Raw genomic sequence first — 23,974 nt, 5'->3', positions numbered from 1 at the left:
TAAAATGTGTAATATAGTAACATTAAAAAGCATCAGAATTAACACAATACTGTGTTCTACCTTGCACAATGTGTGATTTCAACATAAGAATTTATAATTGTAAATTTTATCTCATTTTCTGCTGAAATTCTCATTACCGCAATGTGTCCAACTGTGTTTGAACATGCGTTATGTTGTAATTTAATCAAATTAACACAAAAATATAAAAAAAAAAATGGATGTTTTGCTAGACTACCTTAGATGACAAAAAAAATATTTACGGAATATTCATGTATAATAATAATGAAGAAAAATTAGGAAAATGATGTGTCCATGCCTGATGCTCTCATCCTCCGCAACACTTTTTGAGAACAGTTTAAGCACACATACAGAATTTTAATAAAGTTTGATTTTGAGTGACCAAGCACATGGACCAGTTACTTCTAGATGGCTACCAGGTAAGATCATTTTTTTACAGTTAATCTGAAATATTGTCTTGTCAGAATGTTTACACGACATTTTGATTATCATTACCACAACAGATGCTTATTAAATGTTAATTTAATTAATAGAAGCATAATACTTTGATTTTAAATGCATGTGCAGAATCTCCAAATTATGTTCTTTCAGGTTTGTCATGTCATTTTGAAAATATGTCAGTGTTGATGTTTTCTGACTGTTGCGGTAATGAGATTTTTTAGGACTAATTTTTTAAATTATGTTACAAAAAGTGTTAAATGATAAGTAAAATTTTTAAATTAATGTTCCCATTTACTCCAGACTTTAAGTAAATTTAAGCAATTTTTACATTTTCATGTTTGACATTTTTAAAACCAAGTTTTCATGAGAATCACCCATATGCCCACATTAAAACTGATTTTTAAAAAGCTTATATGAAGATAAATATTAATGAAAAGATCTTAAACACTTAGAGATATTTGTATGATTTCTGGGTCTTTATGTGAGAAATATATGAGACATAAGAGACCTAAACAAAAGTTTCCATTTGTTGTCCTTTTTAATCTCACTGATGTATGGGAGAAATCATTTCAGATATTAAAGAGATCTAATTTCTGATTTTCTTTCTTAAAGGTAAGATCAACTTACTATATAGATAAGGTGGTTGGTTTAAAATGTATTATCATGAACAGAAGCTATCTTAAATGTAATTGCATATTAGTGTGTATAGGTTGAGTGTGTGTAAGAAATAAAAAGTGTATATATAGAATGAACAATAATAAAAAATATGGAATGGATGGGAAAGAACACACACAGGGCCACACAGACACACACAGGCACGGGCGAGTGGAGAGGAGTGCATGCTCTTCTTTGGGAGTCACCCAGGCGGATGATGGGATTGTTGACAGTGAGCTGCATATCTTTAACCCTGTATTAACTCGGAACAGCAGATCTTGGCCTTTTATTATTCCTGCACCGTTTGGGCTTAAGTAGGCCACACATATACACCTCTACACACCCTGACTCACAAACACTCATACGCACACACAAACACACTCCAGAAAACATTTTCACTGCACAGAAGCGCATCACCTTTCAGCAGCTGTGACAGCCCAGCCCTGAGAGTATTTTGCACTTTCCTTGCACCCTGAGAGTCGAAGTGCGTACAAGCAAAACATTTGAACAAAAAATATATTTAAACATTTACAAATTTTGTTCACTATATTCAAATTTTGTTCACTATATTATTGTGTTTTTCAGACACACACTTAGCTCTCCACAGTCTCTCGGTCTTTAATTGACACACAATAGGGCTACAGACTGGACAGGATTATGTTAACAATGGGAACCCCAGCCTGTTAGGATCATTCTCCGACCACCGATTCAGGGCACAGCTCTGTGAAATAGAGCCCTCTAATCCACTAATACAAACATACTGCGGGAATACAGCTCTGTTTCTCATTTTCTCACAACTCTCAGCAACATTTAATTGCTCAAATGTAGCTCTTTCATGACTCAGGAGACTTAATGGTGATCTCTGTTATATTTTAAGGATCAACTTTCTCTCTTTGCAAATGAATCTGAAGAAATATAACTGAAAAAATAGATAAATATTGATATACTATAAGAATGCAAAAATATGCATTATAATATGGAAGAAGAATTTGGTATTTTGTGACACTGTTGAGATCACTTTTGATACTGTAGATACGACATGATAATAGCAAAATCTGATATAAAATATCTTGTGACTCTCCTTAATACGAGATCGATATATATGGGAAAATTGTAGCCTACAGATAAAACTGCAAATGTGAAATAATAATTGTGCCACTTCAGTAAGGCAGAAATATTTATGTGAAACACATTACTTCCTGTTCCACTTTTATCAGCGCAGAAGGTCATATCTGGCCAGAAGTATGGTGTGGAGCCAAAGACCTCCATTAAACATTCAGAGAAAGGGCACGTCAACCCAGTTTCTGTGGCGTTTTCCGTCCTTCACAGTGTTATTTCTTCATGAAGTGGATATCCAGATGTTGAAGATTACATCACAAATAAAGCCTTCCAGCGGGGTCGAGGCTCAAAGCCGCAAAACTCCCACGGTTACCAGGGGAACTCCGAACTCTCTGCACTCCCAAATCACTACGAGTGTTTCGGAGTATCCATGCTGATGAAGGCATGAACTGTAATGTTCCCAGGGAGATAGAACGACACCTTTTCCCATTACTGTACGGCTTATTAAGCTTCAATTACTCCTAACACACACAATGATAATAGAAAGAAATAAAGAAGAAGAATAAGGCCGAGAGAGCGCTTCTAAGGGAACTGAATAAGATGAAACAGACGGCAGTAAAAAGGAGAGCTGAAGGACTGCTATTAGATGTCAGTGGCCTTTTGTGTCTGTGTCAATAAGAGCAGATTAAAGCATTCGAAATAATCTTACTGCGGCTTAAACAGAGCTCTGAAGGGAAAAGAAGAAAAAGGAGAAGATGAGCGGTCAATCATGACACGCACACACATCTATACACAAGTAATGAGATTAGATACAGTACAGCTACCCACCCTTTATAAAAAAAAACTAGCCTACTGTATGTAGAAAGACAGCAGTTTTAATTTCATGTGGGTAATTCAATTCACCCATCACAAAAGTTATCCGACTCTGAATCGTTCCCCGAACTCAAAAACGTAAGCGTTCATCCACCTCGTAGATCGCAATGCAGCAAGTAAGATTTGTTGTTTTTAACAATCTAATAAGGCATTCCTCTGGTTTGGCTGAAGTGGCCTGTTGTGCCGTCTTATGAGAGGAAGCTAATTAGGAAATCACTTTCATTATTCTTCCAGAGGAATTAGCGCTAGCCTTGCTAATTACTGCTGTAAAACCTAATCAGCTCTATGAAACAAGACCACACTAATGAGCTCTTATTTATTCAGCTAAATAACTTCAAGGAAAGCAAGACGCTCCAAATCATATTTCTGATGAATTTGGGAGCGCGCGCGTCTGCGGTTGCCGTAATTGATTCTGTTCCATCCTGCGCCTTGTTTGTTGGGAACTTCAGAATATCAATGCGGCCATGAAAATGTTTGCCCAAAATGAGAGAGCTCCTCCACGTTTTCCAATTCTCTTTTGAAATTGGCCTATTTTTCATGTTTCGGAGAGAGACATGTGACAAAGAGAACTGAACTGTTACTAATCCGCTTTTATTTGTTGTCAATTACTGATGCCCGCACACCTGAGCCTGAAGGGGTTTGCTGTGACCTAGTGCTGGGGTTTTCAAACTGGGGTCCATAGACCCTCGGGGGCTGCAAGGGAGAGGCGGAGGGTACATATTAAATAGTTAATGAACAAAAAAAAACATTTTACTGAGCACAACTATTTGATTATATTTTAAACCGCAACAAAAAACAAATCAACATCCAGTAGGGGCCAAAAGTGATGTCAGAGGTGGAGAATTTGTACAATATTTAATTTTAGATTAAACCATTAAAATGTGAGGTGTATGGTACGAAATGGGCGAAAGACTAAACCCGTAAGGTATTTATTTATTGAACAAAATGATTTGGCAAAAGGCAAACCACAGAGTTTAAAGGTGCAGTGTGTAATTTTTAGAAGGATCTTTTGACAGACATGCAAAATAATTTACAAAACTAAATTTTTAGGGTTGTATAAAGACCTTTCATAATGAACCGTTATGTGTTAATTACCTTAGAATAAGACATTTTTATCTACATACACCGAGGGTCCCCTTACATGGAAGTCGCCATTTTGTGCCGCCATGTTTCTACAGACGCTCTTAACGGACAAACTTTTCTCTGACAATGACATGTTTGTCCGGTGGTGGCTACAGTAGCTTCTCTATGTGTTTCAAAAGCGAGGGGTGAGCAGTGGACTGAGCCGTTGGTTGCAATTAACAACCTCACCACTAGATGCCGCTAAAATGTACACACTGCACCTTTAAGAGAATCTGGGTTATATTTAAATATACGAAGAAGCAGAGAAAAACAAGCTCACGGGTAATAAAGCATACAGTGACTTCAATTGTATTTATTTGTATTATTATTATTATTATTATTATTATTATTATTATTATTAATAATAATAATAATAATAACTATTATTATTATTACTGTTATTAATTATTGTTATTATTATTATTATTTTTTATTATTATTATTATTATTATTATTATTATTATTATTATTATTATTATTATTATTATTATTATTGTTAATTATTATTATTATTATTATTATTATTTGTTGATCCTTATTTGTGGTATAATTTTATAGTCATTACCCTGTGCTATGTCTTTTATACATTTTGCACGTGTTGTGATTGTTTTGCTCTTCTTAAATTTGTCTCAAAACTGAGATTCAGTTTTTTTTTCAAACACACCAATGCATTATGCATACAAAATGTTTCTGCATCTTTAATAAAATATTTGAATAAAAAGCGTTGATGCCCGATGACTTTTGGTTGCTACTGTACAATGTAAAAAAACTAATGTAATCAATAGGTCAAGAAAACAAGTTAAGCAATTTCAACTTTTCTCATAATTTTCAGCAACTCATCCATACAGAAATAAAACATTAAGTTAACATTTGACTGTACTTACATAATTTAAGGTTGCTAATAACTTTTTACAGTTCAGTTTTGTAAATTAAAAAAATCACATTCAAACATAGCTTCCTTTGTATATTTTATATACTAATGAGGTACTTAACATCAAAAAAAAATGTAAAACCCAAAACACAATGTTCACTAAAGAACTCAAGTTTCTGCCCAGACTGACAACCACAAACAGCAACAACAGTGCTGCGACAGGAGGATTTCAAGAATTTTGCAGAAAACTTCATGGGTGAAAACAATCAAAAAAGATGCCAGAGATGGACAGTCGGTATGTATGTGAGTGTGTGTATGTTTTTGTGTGTTGGGTGGAGGTGAGGCCACGTGGCATAGTGTGGCTGCAGCTGTCTTTGAAAGCTGTGAAGCGTTCTAGCCCAGTGGAGCAGAAATGGGCGAGCCACACAGACACAGCAGCCAGGTAGAAGTCTCTCGCTCTCCCTCTTAAACACACACACAACAATATTGCCCACAAAGCTGTGGCAAACCTACAGCTGTGTTCATCAGTACAGGTCACTGACTTATTAACACAAACACTCAGACGACAGAGCACTTAATAATGCGATAATCCATGATATCCTGAACATTGCTCACATTACAACTTTTGAAGGATAAACTGACAGGAACTCCGAAATAAAATTGTCTCATCTGCAGTAATAGTGTGACATGGTTGTATGATCTCCTAAACAGAGAGGGAAGGAGATGTGCATCACTGCACATGCTGCTGTCTCCAGTAGTTTAACCCTTCTTCACTGCTTATTATTTATACATACTGGTACACACTTTAGACCGCACTACATACTCAACCACTAACAGCCAAGCTCTACAACCAAACAATTACTCTTCGAGGTTTCTGGCTTTTTTATTCTCATTGTCGTGTTGCTTGTGCCATTTCTTTGAACTACTGCCTTTGATTTGCAATATTTTATAATGAATATAGAGCGTGTGGTCTGATATACAGTGTTCATAGAGCAGCTCCTCTAAAGAAACACTTTATTTAAATGTGATGATAGTTTAAATGCATTATTACCTCACTCAGTGATGCTCAGATTTAAAATATAATTACTTTATACAGTAACAACTCAGATTTTATGAATCTTAGTCATCCAAAGCTAGGAATTCAGTTTTTATTCATTTTTATATTTTTAATGGTGGTCCACCAGTACTGTACCAATAGCACACATCAGCTTCATTTTCAGTATGGACGGTCCATATGGACAATTTATGTGGTCATCCATCATCCATGTGATGACCTGTTGATCATATGTCCAAACACACGCATGCAAACATTCAATATCCAGCTCTTACCTGTCAATGATGACCGGGTCAGAGGGCGTCTCATTACGGTTGCCACAACTCTTCTTGTCACAGCAGCGGCTGATAGGGCGGAAGAGCCGGGAAAGTTGGTGAGGAGGAAGAGAAAAAAGAAAAGAGAGTGGTTAACATGTGCGTTACTGCACATATGTCAGCACAGACCTTAAACACAGTGGAGAGGAGAGAGGTAGCAATTATAAAACAATCTTTCTTTCACTCCTCCGAGGCAGACATTCACTCCTGCTGTACACATGGCGAACAATATGCTGCCTATAAGACCGTGTATTAGTAATTACTGCTAACAGACTGCCTGGCTCAGGGATGGTTACTGAAGGATTAGAGGTACCGCTGATAACAGAGCGCTTATCAGGTGATGAAGAGTGGAGAGGAAAAGATACAGGAGAAGTTAAGAGGGCACATTAAAGACAAGCGGTTTTAACACACATCCTGGAAACATCTGAACTCAGATTAAAGGGAAAAGATCTGGGTGTTTCAAATGTGTTCCTAAAGAAAATGTTAGTGTTGTTTTTTCATAGCTCAGCAGAAATCAACACAGGTCACGGTTATGTTTCATTGAAGTATTAATGTCGTTGTTGCAAATGATGGTTTTCCTTTAAAGGATTAGTCTATTTTCTTTAAAAAAATCCATGTAATTTACTCACCACCATGTCATCCAAAATGTTGATGTCTTTCTTTTGTTCAGTCGAGAAGAAATTATGTTTTTTGAGGAAAACATTCCAATATTTTTCTCATTTTAATGGACTTTAATGGACCCCAACACTTAACAGTTTTAATGCAGTTTAAAAAAAATTCAAGTTTCAAAGGACTCTAAATGATCCCAAACAAGGCATAAGGGTCTTATCTAGTGAAACGATTGTCATTTTTGGCAAGAAAAATAAAATAAAAATATGCACTTTTAAACCACAACTTCTCGTCTTCCTCCGGTCCTGTGACGCGTCAGCGCGACCTCACGTAATTGCATAATGCTGTGGAAAGGTCACGTGTTACATATATGAAGCGCACATTTGCGAACCATTTTAAACAATAAATTGACACAAAGACATGAATTAGTATCATTCCACATACAACAACGTCGGAACGGTTTCTCCACACTTGTAAACATTGGGGCGTAGTTTCGATACATCATCCGTGACCATCCGTGATGACGTATTACGTGAGGTCGCGCTGGCGGGTCACAGGACCGGAGGAAGACGAGAAGTTGTGGTTTAAAAGAGCTGATTTTTTTATGCCAAAAATAATAATCGGTTCACTAGATAAGACCCTTGTGCCTCGTTTGGGATCGTTTGGAGTCCTTTGAAGCTGCAATTTGGAACTGCATTGGGGCTGTTAAGTGTTGGGGTCCATTAAAGTCCAAAAAAATCCTGGAATGTTTTCCTCAAAAAAAATAATTTCTTCTCAACTGAACAAAAAAAGACATCAACATTTTGGATGACATGTTGGTGAGTAGATTATCTGGATTTTTTTGGGAAAATGGACTAATCCTTTAAGCTGGATCTATCTTGAAATACAAATGAGATAGTTGTTGAGTTAGTTGAATTAGTATGAATAGCATAGCTTAGATAGTTTAGTCTTGAAAGAATTTGATAAGAAATGAGTTTATAATGAAATCTTTGACTGTATATTTTGTTATCTTTGCATGCATGAGAAGTTTATTATTATTATTAGATTTTTTACTCTCTTTTTGTGATCTCATTGGTGTCAAGGAGACTTTCTGGTTTTAGAATCGATTGGAAACAAAAAATATTGATTCTGTTGCTTTCAGGTAGAGCATCAAAAGAAAGCTTTCTGTTCGGATATCTTTCTGAAGGGCTTAAACTTGGGGAAGAAGAGAAGAAAGCTGAACAGAGATCAAGATTGAGAGAAGGAAGAAAGCAAATAAGGAGTTATACACAGTCTTTGGTGGATAGAGTCTGGCGGTAAACAGCAGGGGGACGGGGGGTTCAGGTTTCCCTGCACAGATGGCAGAGGGGCTTGAATGAGAGCGAGAGGGAGTACGGCTTGAGGTATCATCTGATAGGTGCAGTATAGATCTGTGCGAGTGAGCTTCTTTGGTCCTCCTGATGAGTTTGATAAGATTGGACTTGACCCAGTCTGCCCCCCTTTGTTCACACACACTGCCTGTCTAAGCATCCTCTTTCCAGATCAAAATTATTTGGGCACGATATTTACCTTTAATGTCTCTTTCTCTTTAAATTCTCTCTCTCTATCTCTCTCTCTCCTCTGAGAGCAGTCAAGTCTTTAGCAATGTTCTCTCAGAACTGGGTCACACAGGAGCCCCAATGGATCACCGAAGCAAAGCATTCTGGGATGCGAGGGGTGGGCACAGATGGATGTGACACTCCAATAACCCAATCATCAGCCAGCACCCATGGGAAACTACAACACAACCCCCCAACACAACCACCCACAACCCACTCCCGCCCCCATCAACAATATGCTAATTACTACGTGAACGCTCCGGCTTTGTTTTGGGGATTTTTTCCCTCTTCCTGCTCGTTCTGCACCGTCCCAGCGGACCTGCAGGGAAACCGTAATCTTTAATCTCAAGCGTTTCCTCCTGCCGCAGCATTTGAAGAAATTAAATCCAAATTGCTGTACGTAATTACCAGGATGTGGCCCTCACTGATGCCATTAAAGCTCCAGTGCCCTTACTCAGCTTCTTTACAGGCACTGCCCTCGGCTTGCACTAAAATAGCCCCCTTAACCAAACAAAGGTCCATTTCTCTAACTGTGACCACCCACTGTACCAATCCAACTTTTAATAATCTGGCCAAGCTTGTGATGTTTCATCTGCACTGCACAACGCAAACAAAACCCCATCAATCTGTGTGTATGAGGATGTGGCATTTCATCCCAAAGAGCCCAGAGAGTTGCTTTTGAGCGATTGTTTCTGGCCTTGCTTGTGAGGCGAGTTGTTTGGGAAAATGCGTCTCTGTCTTGTGCTCGCGGGCCCATGCGGTACCATATGGCTAATGGCAAGGCGTACAGCAATTAACAGCCCTGATTAATGGAGAACTGTCTAATTGCAGACTGGTAATTGTGCCTCTCTCTCAGCACAAGCTCAGCGTCGAAACATAGAAAGGATGAAGACGATGAGAAAGATGAGAATAGGTTGTTTACTCATTTGAAATTTGGCTGCTTTCGGGAAGCTCATCCGAGTAAAAATATTTGAGGGACCGTACCCACTGAAAAGAAAAATCACAAGTAAGTGAGGCTATAATTATTTCTTATCTGTCTCAAAATATGTGCTCAGATTTGATCTGACACAATAGGCAGCAATAAAGACTTTTTTTAAGATGTCAAATAAATCTTAGGCGTCCCCAGAGTACATATGTGAAGATTAGCTTAAAATACTATAGATAATTTATTATAGCATGTTAAAATTGCCACTTTGTAGGTGTGAGCAAAAATGTGCCGTTTTGGGGTGTGTCCTTTTAAATGCAAATGAGCTGATGTATGCACTAAATGGCAGTGCCATGGTTGGATAGTGTAGATTTCCCCCTTCAGACATCACAAGGGGAGCCAAATCACCCTCATGTCGTTCTAAACTCGTAAGATCTCTGTTCATCTTCGGAACACAGTTTAAAATGTTTTAGATTTAGTCTGAGAGCTTTCTGACCCTCCATTGAAAATCTAGTAACGGTATACTGTTCATGTCCAGAAAGGTAATAAAAACATCATCAAAGTAGTCCATGTGACATCAGTGGTTCAGTAAGAATGTGTTGAAGCATCGAAAATACATTTTGGTCCAAAAATAACACAAATTCCGAATTTATTCAGCATTGTCTACTCTTCCACGTCTGTTGTGAAGCGCATGCGCGAGAGACTAAACTCTCATGACTGCAGTGACACAGATGACGTGTTATCTGGTGCGCCCCAGCTGTTTTTTTTTTATTTTTTGTGCGCCCAGGCTTCATTTACAGTCTGAGGGAGATGCACGCTGTAAGTCGGAGGATAACACGTCATCCGCGTCACTCCAGTCACGTGACTTTAGTCATTCGCATGCACTTCACAACAGACACGGAGGAGAAGGCAGTGCTGAGTAAAGTCGTCATTTTTGTTGTTTTTGGACCAGGGTGTGTTTTCGATGCTTCAACACATTCTGGCTGGCCCACTGATGTCACATGGACTGCTTTGATGATGTTTTTGTTGCCTTTCTGGACATGGACAGTATACACTACATAGATTTTCAATGAAGGGTCAGAAAGCTCTCGGACTAAATCTAAAACATCTTAAACTGTGTTTCGAAAATGAACGGCGGTCTTACGAGTTTGGAACGACATGAGGGTCATTGAGTCATTAATAACATTATTTTAATTTTTGGGTGAACTATCCCTTTAAATGAAGCAAATATGCAAGCTATGAAAGAGCAACCATTTTCCACTGGGGATGGGCACCTATCCTGTTCTAATAGAGAGATGTACTCCAGATAGGATCTGTTTAATCCTGAAGTGGCAAATCAAAGCTGACGGCATGGGCCTTTGTAGACACGTATGCTACTAAGTGTTTGTGTCAATAGCGATCTTTAAATCAGCGAGTCTATTTTTAAAGAGAGAGATACCAGAAGGCTGTGCATGTGTAAAAAAGGTAGCGAGGGGGAGATTGAAAGAGAAAGCGGAGAGCCCTGGCTCGCCTGCACATATTTCATTGTCAAAACTCAAAGCAAGCTGCATTCATTAGCTGTGGAAAAACAAGAGGATTCTTATTGAGTAATGAGTTTTTCCTTGTCCTAATTAACCAAGCATGAGTGGTATATTTTTAGTAGAAAACTGTTCAAATGCTCTCCACTTCGACCAAAAATAGATGAGGGCCCATCTCCACAACCCAGTTTTAAGTGCAAGGAATTTATCTTTTGATTTTAATTAAAGGTGCACAGCTCTCTCTCTCTCCTCTCAAGGAGCAGGGAGTGGATGACCTGGATAGAGATTCAGAGGGAAATAGAGATGAGGGTTGCTCTGAACTTACAGTCGCCTGCATTAAGGTGCGTCCTCCACCATTTCTCATCTCTTGAAAGTCGCTTTCTTGTTTTTGCTCAAGGGTGACATAGAAATGTTTATTTTCTCAGTGGCTTCTCAGTATGCTTGTTTGTGTATATCTGTGTTTGTTACTGTAAGCTGTTAGTAATGGAAAATAAATTAACTGGACTAATCTATGCACATCTTAAAGGGGTGGTTCAATGGTATTTCATGCATTCTGACTTATTAACACAGTTAGAGAGTTGTTTCCTCGTGCTAAACGTAGGCAAAGTGTCAAAAAAGCAGTTGGGCGTGTTACAGAGTATTTCCGTGCCGAATGCACTTTGCCAGGGTTTGTACAAGTTTCGGAAAAGTTTTTTTTCGATTACGGGTCCAGCTGATGTTTCAGGGGTTTCTATACGTATCACTTCTTTATATGGGCACTTCCCCCGGAAAACCCCGCCCACTCGTCAATCAGCGGGAGACGCTAGAACTTACAAACATTCCCATCACGTGACAGCTTTGTTTTATTTCAAAACTCAACAATGGCACGAAAGAAGAAGTGTGTTTTTGGATGTAAGGAAAAGAAAGCCAGCCTTATGGAAATAATTGATGTATTTTGTTTATCTGGGGTAGCAGCAGAGTTTTGCGTGTGTTTGATGTGCTGGATTTCATTGAAAAGTCGCAACCGGGTCATGAGTTGCATGCGGTAAGACTTCTGTCTGTTGGAAATAGGCGCATGCATATTATATAAATGACACGAACATGTATTAAATCATAAGTTAAAAAGTGTTGTATAAAGTGTTGCATGACTCGTACTCGCTCCTCCCGCGGTAGTAACTCCTCCTCCTTCGTTTTTTTCGTACGTTATCGGAAAGAATCGGTAAAGCTAATCTTTCTTTTATAAATCTCATTAAACTAAAGACTCTTCGGAGATATAAAGGATGTAATACTACACTATAGGTACTCCAGATTAACATAAGAAGTGCAGAAACAGCTTGTGTTATGTGAGCGTTAAAGATTTATTTAATCTAAAAGATTTAAAATAAACACCTCAAAGTTGATGCTAAAATGAAACCAAGAACCCAATATAGTTTCTATGACAGAGCAAAAAAAATGTCCTCTGGGAAACCAAGCTTTGATTTCTAAGGACACGCCACAGTCTGGGAAAAACACAACGGTTGACTCTGATAGGAAACAGCCTGGCGTAACTTTATCAGGATCCCATTTGCGCTGGTGAAAAACGATCCGGGAGTGTCTCGTGTAATAGTGCATCATAAGTCTAATCTGGAGCTCCAAGCCGGCCTGATATAAACGTACTGCATCTCTTAAATTGAAGTAAACTGTTTATACCACTTCAGACTGACATCTATGATGAATTGAAGAATAATGACACAACCTTTCAGCAATTTTTTAATAATGCTAATCTATCCATCGCCTTTAGGTATGACTTTACAACGGCGCTTTCACTTAGAGCACCACAGCTGTGTGTTTGTAAGGGAAGCCATGAGCGGCTTAGCAGAAAGCTCAGCCCTGTCAAACTAATGCTGGATCCAGAGGCCCAAACTCTTGCCAAGACCAGAGCGAAGCCAAAGTAAAGCCCTCACAGTCAGCCGGGAGAGCTGAGAAACGTGAGGAGGCACTCGGGTTCAACAGCTTGATTGTGTAATAGCGAGGGAGGCGTGCATTTTGGCTGCATTGGTGTTCGTGTTTGTCTCACCTGCACATGATCTCGTGCGTCAGCAACACCCGGCACATCTCTGGGTTTTTGTCTTGACCTTCGTAGATGATTGCCTGATAAAAGAGAGTAAACTTTGTTAGGGAAAATTGATAAATGTCATTTTCTCTTTGCGGTGTAAGTGCTTGAGCTGTATTGAAAGCATGCAGAGCTTTCCATGACTAACTCTCATGGTGTTTGTTTTTGACAATGAAAACAATTAAATGTCTGGCTACATCAATTCACTGAAACAAAAACCAAAAAATCCCACGAAACTTTGTGCCAAACACAAATCATGTATGCAAGCTCATTCTCACAAACTCACACAACTCCAGCACTCATGGACGGCTAAACGTGAACCTTCTTCATTCTGGCAGATAGCTGGTGAGAAAAGGTCAATTTCAGCCTTTTTGTTATTTTTTGTCTTAAAACACACACTGTTCACTTTCTCACCGTACACACTCTTGAATTTCATAGAAGTGCTTTTTTGAGCCAATCAGTCAATCATGAATGCCCAGTACTGACCTTCCGTATGAGAGGTGGGCTGGTTTAAAGTGCCAGGTTTGAAGTAGGTCATTTAATGCCCACTTACCTGCAGCAATTGAAAAAAATGATCCCAGCCAAAAAGACTGGAAGTGACGGAAAATCAAACAAATGTCTGTATGCATTAAAGCAAATTTCTTTTAAAGCCTACAAGGATCTTACTTTACAGATCACTGTGTAACACACCAGCCTCTAACTGGCAACTCATTTCATCCCTATTTGTAATCCTGTTTCAGATTTGTCACCAGTTAACTTAACTGTATGTGCATTGTATTGTTTTGGCAGCATGCAGCGGCATCATTTGTTGCTCTTTGGTTTAATTAAAAGCAGACATAGTGCCTCAATAGAAATGTGTGTGTGCGCGCATGCGTGCGTGCATGCGTGCGTGTGTGTGTGTTGCATGTATTAAACTGTGCAGATTGTATTGTCTCCTTATGTCAAAGCCATGCACCCTTGCCACAGTGCCCACCCTTCACAGGCATCTGGGGCTCACATATTGACTAATAAAACACTGACACAAAGCTTTACTGTTCAGCTGAATTTATGCCTCTTATGACAAAGCATTTATACAAAAAATGAAGAAAAACACACCAGGGTCATACCACAGGTTTTTTCCTCAAAAAATGCATTGATAAAATGCACTCGACTGCCAAATGCATAAATGTTTTCATGAAAGCTGTGTGTGTGTGTGTGTGAGTAGGTGGGGCTACATTTCCAAAGACCCATTTAAAAAAAAATGTCCTCACAAATATAGCGGGATGTCAAAATCTGACTCGGGTGGATGACGTGCTCCTCAATATTTTAATGGCAATGGCTGAAATTAGGGTTAGAAAATGTACTAGAGATATGTGTGCACACCTGTGCAGTAAGCCCGTGTCTGCGAGCTCCTGACTCCATGCATGCGTATGCATTCACGCATGTATTTGTGCATTAGCATGTGTGCGTTTATGTGTGCAGCAAGCAGTTGGGCTGCCAGACTGGGGTATAGTGAGCCATCTGGCCTAGCTAACACTTCATCCAAAAACCTCAGCTTTGTTTCCATCCTCCAATTCCACACAAGATGTCCCCCACAGCCGTGAATCAGTGACTCTACTCAAAACATTAACACACCACAACCAATTAACAGGCTGCTCTCTGTCACACACACACACACACATAAACACAGAAACATGTTTGCTATAGATCACTCTCGTTTTCTCTCTGATCACACACATTTACAATGTTTTCTTACAAAGTGCATCTTTGTTCAGTTACAGTAAAAAGTTTTATGTAACACCTCCACCTCATCACAAGCCCAAAAATGACAAAAAGTTTGTTTTGTATGTGACATTTTCTACTTCCTGTCATTGCTTTGGACAGAGGACTTTAGTGATCGGGACATTTGTTTGTTTGGTTTCACATTGCGAAAATGAGGGTCAAGGTCCTCTAAAAGCGCGCTAGCATGCATCACTGTCTGAGCCTAGATCCTCGACCTGCAGGCTTCTGAGAGGACGAGAGAGGCAGTCCAGGCCACACAAAAACGTCCTCTACACCACTGCACATTCATTTCATATACTGTATAAGACCGGCTATTTATCACAAAGAACTCCACAGACTCGGAATATCTCTATGCGGAGAACAACACAAGCGCCTGGAAAACTTGGAAACAGTTTGTCAACTTCTCCTTAGAGACAAACAAAGCAATGGTTGTGTATCATCCTCTGGATTTAAGCTAGCTTGGAACGCATCATTGGTGGCCTTTTCGGTAGCCCCCATGTGTTCATTGACAGTGATGTCTTTGCATTATGATAAAAATCTACAGTGGCACTGAATGATTTATCTTTGCCACCATTATACACACACATACATGCATTTTCACTGGAGATTGTGATCTTTAAAGCCTCCAAGCTTGTAAATGTGTAGCATTAAGCCTTTACGTGGCCTGGCACAGAGCGACCATTCATATTATATCTGACATCATCAGAGTCAGCAAACAGCTACTGATTACAGGAAATATCTAATATAGGAGATTTGTGTCACTTTGTTGCATGTTGTATACTTAAGGGAAGTGTTTTTGGCACGGCAACACAAATACACCCTATTCCGTAATTAATGGGAAAAATACGGACGCAAGCAGCCAATCTAGAGAGTGCTGGACTGAAGCAAAGACCTGAAGCGAACAGTCGAGACCTCCCTCTTTCCCGCACAAATTTATTTAGGAATCTGCCCGAAGCTTTGAAAACACACGCAGAGCAACAGGCAGGTTACCTGCCAGCTCCAGCCCGGCACTTTCTGAACAAAGCGCTCCTTAAGGAGTGCCACAGAGCCCATGAAACATGCATGGCACGGTGCGCAGAGGTGTGTGCGATGCATTCATTAGGCCCCGATGCTGCTTTTAATGCATATTTTATATTGCACAAACTGCTCCTCAAATCTCGTTTGAGAGCAGCTTGTGCCGCCGTAAACTGACAGCCGCATCTGAGACATGTAAACAATGCACTGTAAATACATGAAAACACATTTCCCTCTTTGTTACCATCATGCTAGCGTGTCAGCGCCGTATGTGTGTGTGTGCATTAAGCCTGTGCGTGTGATTTGCTTTTGTTCTCTGCTTCAGCTGTTGAGGAAAACAGTTGGATAGGAGGATAAAGAGACGGAGAGAGAGCTTTACTACACTCTCTGAATGCCTCTTCATTGGATCTGTCACAAGTTGATCAAAGTAACGGCCTGACATCTTTGCTCACGTCTCTACACACGCTCCAACCGTAACCTTAGAGAGCATATGTGGATATACTGCAAGTATAAGCTCTGAACGTTTGCGCAGAGAGCATCCCAAAGGAAAAATGTTATTGCTCATATGTTGCTCTCGGAGCTCACTTAATGAAAGTTCTTAATGTAATGTTTTAAGTAACATGTCCTTCAGGTAATAAAAATTGACATATGGCAAGAGTACAGACAGAGTTGAGTTCATATTGAAATCTCTTACTTTTGAATGTAGTCTTTGGTATGTTGGCGAATGTGAGCATCATTGGACACCTGTGGGATTGGCGTTTGCTCTCTTATCTAAATCTAAATCTTTTTCATTTGTAATTTTTCTTTCATATAAAGGTTTTTATATATACATATGTTTATGTTTAATATTTATTTTGGTCTTTATCTCTTATGCATGTACACAGCTGCTCTCGGTAGCTGACTGTGTGGTCAGGCGACTGGACTTCACCGCTGTGCTAAGTGTTAAAGAGAAGTGTGTGTTGAACAGCTCTATAAACCTGCTCATCAGCTCTCCCGCCCGACGCTGCCAAAGCCAGCACATGCTGAGAGGAGAGGCGCTCTGTAGCCTCTCTGTACAGAGTTATGGGGCTTTAATGGGAAATCTTAAACACATTGCGAGCGCTCCTTAGCATATGTAGGACGACTGCTCACCGCAGAGTGGTTTTGGACCGGGTTTTCTGAAAGGCTTTTAAAGACAAGCTAACGCTCTCTCATAACCCAAGCCATGTTTCACACTGACATTGAAGAGAAGAAACGCTGCAGTCGAAATGACAACAAGAGCAAAGAGCATGAGCAGGGGCCGGTGCCAGACAAAAGGCCCCAGCGCCAGTTTGTCTTTATGACATGAATAGAAGAGCCATTGTATGTAAATTTGGTAAATGGAAAATTGAAAAGAATGATTTTGGGAAATGTAGTGAAAGAATGTTGTTGCTCTTTATAGACTGGAGTTTATCTGGTATACACGCCTACCATGGTTTTTAAACAGCATGAAGTACTATTTAACTTCTATTGTATGCAAATTTCAACTTTCAAAGATATATATATTTTTTAAAAGTGCACTGTATAGTCTCTGCACACACACATATACAGTACACTGTGTCTCTCTCGATCACTTCCACCACATCATTAACAGGTATGGCAAGGCTGTTTGCCACAGAAATAACCTGTAAATCAGTCAGTAATATATGTGCGCGTGCTAGACAACCCTGGGGAGATAAACGGCTTTTTATTGAGACACTCAGTGAAAGGCTGAGCCAGGGCCAGTCCCCCCGGCCACTGTATTTACCTCAGGGGTGTCAGGGAACAGTCTTTCTCCCTTAGCACAACGTTCCTGCCTTTCACCCATGCACATAAATCTGTCCCGCTACACGCGGGCCAAACCGCCGAGCTAAGCACCAGTAACAGAGCCTTGATTTTCACACATAAACATCCATGCACAAATTATTAAAATCTTTGCCGCAAACAAATCACCCGGTAGAGAAAGAGGTTGATAGAGCAAAGACCTGATGCAGGATGATTTGTGCCAAATATAATGTTCAGGGATTTGTAGTAGGAAAATTTATATACCTTGTTTAATAAAAAAAATGTAATGAAAAATTTACTTTTAAATTGTCTGGGTTTTTATCACAATATAAACTTCAAGAATTAAGAACACTTTTTGTACATGATGCAAAGCGTTAAGTCTTTAAGCAATTAAAGCAAATATACTAAAGCAAACAAATTACTCATTAAACTGATAAAAGTCTTTGTCAGACAAAAAAATTAAATATTTTTCTCCACCCATACACACACGCGCAATGAAGCAGAATAGTAGCAACAAGAACAATAGGCTAAGCATGCTCGCCTTTTTCAATCACATGATATGTTTTGTGTGTTAGTGAGCTCATGACACTGCACAGTGTCTGATAATTACCTGATATCTATAAACACTTCACCCTACTATCACAGCCGCAGGGATACCCACACACACACACTTGTGGACACACTTGTGCACACACATTGTGATACAATACAACTATTATAAAAACTTATGAGATGTTATTTTTGTTATTTATCAAATTAGATTATTTGGCTTTTCTGACTTATATTTACTTGCAGTAATTGCTTATGCATTCTAATAACTGCTTTTATTCACTTTTATTAATATTTTTCTTATTAATATTTAATCTGTTTATTTAATATGTAATCATTTATTTACAATAATTACTTTCTTATAAATAAACTTATTTTCACATCTATAGTCAAGAGCTTCTCTACTTTCGGCTGTTTTCGGAAAAAAACTTCTCTGCTTATCTTTGAAACATAACATTGAGAGAGGAGAGAGAGAGAGAGAGAGAAAGAGAGAGAGAGAGAATGCAGGGGAAGAGTGGGAACAAGAAAATAAAGGAAGGAGAGAGGGGAAAAAACTTTTTGTTTCTGTTGTCTGGTAAAAAGGAAGAGGCAAAACATATAAGGCACATTCGACTTTCCACATGAGTTTCCTTTCAAGGTTAAAGCTCATAACCTGCACATTCAACACAGGCTATGACGGTTCCTGTGCTAAACTCTTCATAACAAACATCTGTTCCCACAATGCATTAGAATACGTATGTTGTTATTCAGTCAATAATAGTCTAGCTTGACTGAGAAAGAACACTGTTTTAGATACTGAAATGAAGAACTATGTAATCCCCTGTGACAGACAATTAACCAAATGTTAAATAAAGTGTTTCAATTCTTGCTTTCTCTCTCAATCACACTGTCACACATATGCTCATAAATACATGCAAGCATCCAGTCATCTTAAATGAGGTCCCAGAGAGAGGATGTCATATTTAGACACCAACCGATCCGTGCCCCTGAGGCATACCGTAGTGTAACCCCAAACTCACCAGGGTGCACGTCGCACATGCACGCATTCACTCTCGCTTAGTGAAAATCACACACAGATCATCTCACCATATTTACCAGTGCTATCAGCACACCATAGGGATTTTCAAAATGAAATCCTACCTGCTTAGTCATGGAGTCAATCAGGCGTACATAAAAGTCCTGTTCTGTTCTGATGCCTGTAGATAAGAAGAAAAACTTAATTTCTGATAAAATGCAGGTCACGCACAGATTTCTGGATTTATTTGACTGGTATGTATTTACAATGTACAATGCAAGGGTACAATACAGCAAACATGCAAATGACAACATCCAAACCAACTTTGGGTACAGACAATATTTAAGGATAAATTTACTTTTTAAATGACAGACACACAAAGACACACATATGCAAACTAAAAAAGCAGCTTTCATAAAGAAAATGCATATAAAAACTTATAAAGTAATTCGTCAAAAATCAACATGCTATACACATAAAGCTAGCAATATTCGCAAAATGTTTAGGAACATAAGGAACAGGCGCAACACAATTTCAAATGCCTGGTTGTCATATTCCCACATTAGGAGACAGAAAAGAGTGTACATGCATTATGGCCAGGCCATTAGCTGCCATCAGAAGTGAAGTGCACATTTCTGTAAAACGCGTAACCGGAAAAGTGCACTAATGGAGATCGTTTTGGTGTTTCATTTATGTTTATAGTTAAAACGGTACGACTGCTGCAAATTGATTTGATCTCATCCGCTTCAACAATTACATACATAAAACAGTATGATTTACGTATTTAAAATGTCATATTATAACCAATAATAATAATAATAATAACAATAACTAATTTTCAAATGTGTCTTGATCACATTCTTGGTTTTTTAAATGATTGTACTTTGTTAATTACTTATTTGTTCCTACTTCTTGTGTTTCTGGCTATATATTTTTTATTAACATTTTTGTAAATCACCAGTGCCTTTTTGCAAAGTCCAATCTTATACGAATGCATTCTGTCTTACCGTTGCTGTAAAGAAGCTGCAATCTGTAATGGATCCCATTGTTTGTCTTTTCCCCGGTAGATTCCTGCAAAAATAATTGTTAACGTTAGCAAGAAATACCCATTTGACTATTTCTGATCCTGCGTGGTCATGTGAGTCAGAAAGGCTATTTCCCTGCAGGCAGAAGTCAGCAATCCGAAACCAAATATTAACGAAAGAAAATACGGTCATTTTGGAATGAGTAAACAAACAAATTGTCTAAAAAAAAGTTTAGTGTAAATTACATTTTGTAATTGCACAATTTAATAACAATGTGCAAGTGTACAAAAAAGGTATATATAAAATTAACATGTACTAAGCTCTTTAAAAGTATCAAACAAATAAGCAAATATTAAAATGAGCAAAGATTAATTTTCAAAAGGCTTCCAACAATTGTATTCGCGTATTTAAAATATACGTTAAGCTCATCACAATATTACAAAAATACAATTAAGTATTTAAAGAAAATACTTATTTTAAAATTTGATTTTTACGGATATATTTTATCCTGTGACCTGTGACTCTCGACAACTTCCTCACTGTATCTTTTTTGCAGGATTAAAATAAAATATATTAGATTCAAAGGTACACGCAAGGATAAAAATAAAAATATACAAAATAAGATTTTCTCTAAAGTGAGAGATGTTTAATATGTTAATATATATGCCTATATATAAATAATCAAAAAGTTTAAAGGAGCAGATGTTCATTGTAAAACAGTCATTTAACTTCATAACCTATTGGATATATGGACAAAACTAACAATTTATGCATTAGGCTAATCGCATTTCCGCTATTACAATAATTGTAAAAATTGTGTGAAAGTGTTGTCTTTAACAATCCACTTTTGACTAATTTCCTATATGATATATTTAGTGTAATCGAGGACATACTCCAACATTTTCACTTGCCTTTTCTTTTTCAACAAATCCAACAAAAGTAGTTCTTTCAATTTCCACGGGTTGTCCTTGTCTGTCGTAGAGAGCTAAAACGAAGTGGAAGAAGTTGGATTTGCGAAGATTTGAAGGAGGCTGTTTCTCAAAGTGTGCTCGAGCAAGACCCACTCCACTACAAATAAAATGCAAGACAAACAGACAATTATTTTTTATTAAAAAGCAAAAGTTTTGTGGTTAATTAATTATAATAACTTGAGGGAAAATTTTGATGAACAGTCAGATTTTCACGAATTTAACACAAAACACTTCTGTAAATTTAAGAGTTTGATCAAAAGGGCCTTTAATTAGACCCCATAAGTTAAACAATATTTACAACCAACAAATGCAGCACTTACATTGTATGTATAATTAAGTGTTAAGAAGCTAGTAAATCAAAACGTATTAATATAAATTGCACCTAAGACCTGCTTATGGCAAACTAGCCTACATAAAACGGCAACGATGCAACTATCTTTCAACTTATTTTTAAACTACACAATCTATTCATATCAAGTTGTTGCATATCTAAACGTATTTGCAATGCTAACGACACTGTTTTTATGTGACTCAAGCACTGTTTCTGCTGGATGGTTCATAGAACAAGCCAAATAAGATGCTACAAGCAATAACTTATCGCCGCATTAAATCAATCTCTTTGTCATCCTATTATTACTAAGATATAGCGTACTCATTAAGATGATGTAGCCTAGCTACATATTGTTTCGTCCCAGGATGAAAAGGAAAAATATAGCGCGTGTCGAGAGCGCTTGGATACCGCCGCCGGCTTACCTCTGAGCGGCTGTGTTCGCATCCAACACTCCGGCACCCTGCATCCATGTCCGGACAGCGTTCATCCCGGCACCGATGGGCTCCTCTTTCATACTACTCCCGCTCCTTTGAATGCTGTCTTGAATCCCGAACATGAAAACAGACTTTTCCTGTCACCGCCTCGGTCGGTGCTCGCTTGTTTTGATCGCTCCGTATAAAAGATAACCGGGAGTATACGGGTGAGCAGGTGTCACCGTGTTTGTCTCTATTAGCGCTTCCTCTGTGAAAAAGAAAACGGAGCGACGCGCCAAAAGAAACGCGAGCTGTCAACATCCAGGTACAAGAACAAACAAACAAAAAACTGTAAGGGGCGCGTAAGATCAGACTGGAGGTCCCTTTGGTCTACCTTGGCAGAAAGAGTCTATATGTCACTTTAAGAAACAATAGGAACAAGAACGAGTGTTAGATCAAATGTCATCATCCACAGACAATTTTTTTTATTTTCTCCTCCTTTCTTTCTCTCTTTTCTCCACAAAGACTGTTCTCTGATCAAATCACATGAATGAGCAATATGAAATCAAGCAGAGAGGTGGACCCGTGTGGAGACAGCTCCCTCGCTGCTCCCCTTGTTCAAACGGGAGTGATTTGTGTCCTTTCCCAAAGGAATCCGATTTGACTGTCTCTGGGAACTAAACACAAGCAAACTAACCCCAAAGGGAGGAGGAGGAGGGAGTGACTGCGTGCGCAGGGCCGCCCCCCAAACGTAAGTAAAGGCGAACTACCATTAGCTGTCCACCCAACCACGAAGCCCGTCGCCTAATTAGATATCACAGCCCGCCCTGCCCACTTAGCACGCCGCGCGTTACAGAGAACAACCGACAAGAAGTTTTGCGCGCGCGTTAAATGTCACGCGAGTGATGCCATACTGATGGGTTCTTTTAAATGTTTATGTTTTAGTTAAATGCACAAATTGCACGATTTCTCTTATTTAACAAGACATTTTGACTTGAATCATTTTATTTTAGCTTATTTAAATCTCTGGATTTGAACATTTTACCCATCATGCATTGCCGCATGCATAAATTAACTGCAACTGTTACTTGAGTGTTGTTTTTATTTATACTAGGCTACTGCAGTTGTTTTTTTATCGTTGTTGCTTATTATTTTGTGGTTAAGTTAAGCTAATCTTTTCACTTCATGATATTTGATTATGGTCACTATTATTGAGCCTTGTGTGTTGAGTGTTGAGGTCTCTGTGTGAAGTTGAAATCTTTGCTTTATTTGATGTTACCTTTGCTTTGCAAGGTGGCCTCTTTATTGATTATAAAGATTATTAACAAGAATATATTGCTAAAGAAAGACATTTTACATATGAACGAAAAATTCCTGAAATTGCCTGTTCAGCAACCTTAAGTAGATTTAACTTAATGATCCTTGTTTGATTAAAAAGACAAAATTGACATTTTTAGGGCAGCGTGTTACCCTATGTTTTTTTTTAGTTAAATCAACTTTTCTGGGCATACAGTGTGGTAATTGCAGAAGTGTTAGCCTAACATTTGTAATTTAAGAAATGAGAGATAAAACAAGCATGTTGTATAACTAGCTGGCTATACAGAGAGTTAGTACTTGTATTTAAAATACTAATTGTAAAATTAAATTAAATAGGACCAAATGAAAGAGTTGTTTTAGAAACGAAGATGCAGTCAGGTTGGTAGCACATTACATGAAGCACCCATGTTTGACATTTAATAAGAGGCAATGATTTATTAGCAATAACGTGTCTTTTGGTGGAACAATTTTAAAAACCTTTGTTTTTTGCGTTCATCTTAATGTTAAATTTGTATGTTGAATTTTTGAAATGTATGTTAAGGTTAATTCTGATCATTTGTAAATAAAAATAAATAATGCAATTATTAATAATGTTACACATTTATTTAAATGTTTTCAAAAGGTTGGAGGCGCAAAAATTTATAAATAGCCTACACCACGGACAAGAGTAAACGCAGTAAATAACCAATAT

At 38.3% G+C, this 23,974-nt stretch overlaps 1 protein-coding gene across 4 annotated transcripts in view; it reads right to left on the bottom strand.

Moving 5' to 3' along the window:
• Positions 1-22,983, bottom strand: part of ebf1a (EBF transcription factor 1a) — a 134,996-nt gene extending 112,013 nt beyond the window's left edge. For 2 of the 4 annotated variants that reach the window (XM_073854307.1, XM_073854308.1), the window contains exons 1-6: positions 21,976-22,979; positions 21,163-21,319; positions 20,234-20,297; positions 19,352-19,407; positions 13,070-13,143; positions 6,368-6,436 (exon numbers count right to left, since the gene is read on the bottom strand). In XM_073854307.1, coding sequence (XP_073710408.1) covers positions 6,368-6,436; positions 13,070-13,143; positions 19,352-19,407; positions 20,234-20,297; positions 21,163-21,319; positions 21,976-22,109 — 554 coding nt within the window. In that variant the 5' untranslated portion in view covers positions 22,110-22,979. Of the gene's footprint in view, positions 1-6,367; positions 6,437-13,069; positions 13,144-19,351; positions 19,408-20,233; positions 20,298-21,162; positions 21,320-21,975 lie in introns of all 4 variants that reach the window. The other 2 variants (XM_073854310.1, XM_073854309.1) reach the window with 2 other exon arrangements.
• Positions 22,984-23,974: the final 991 nt, after the last annotated feature.

This window comes from Misgurnus anguillicaudatus, chromosome 16 (assembly GCF_027580225.2).
Source record: "Misgurnus anguillicaudatus chromosome 16, ASM2758022v2, whole genome shotgun sequence".
Classification (NCBI taxonomy): Eukaryota; Metazoa; Chordata; class Actinopteri; order Cypriniformes; family Cobitidae; genus Misgurnus; species Misgurnus anguillicaudatus.
Note: the sequence above shows the minus strand (reverse complement) of the source record. Positions and strands in the feature narration are given on the sequence as shown.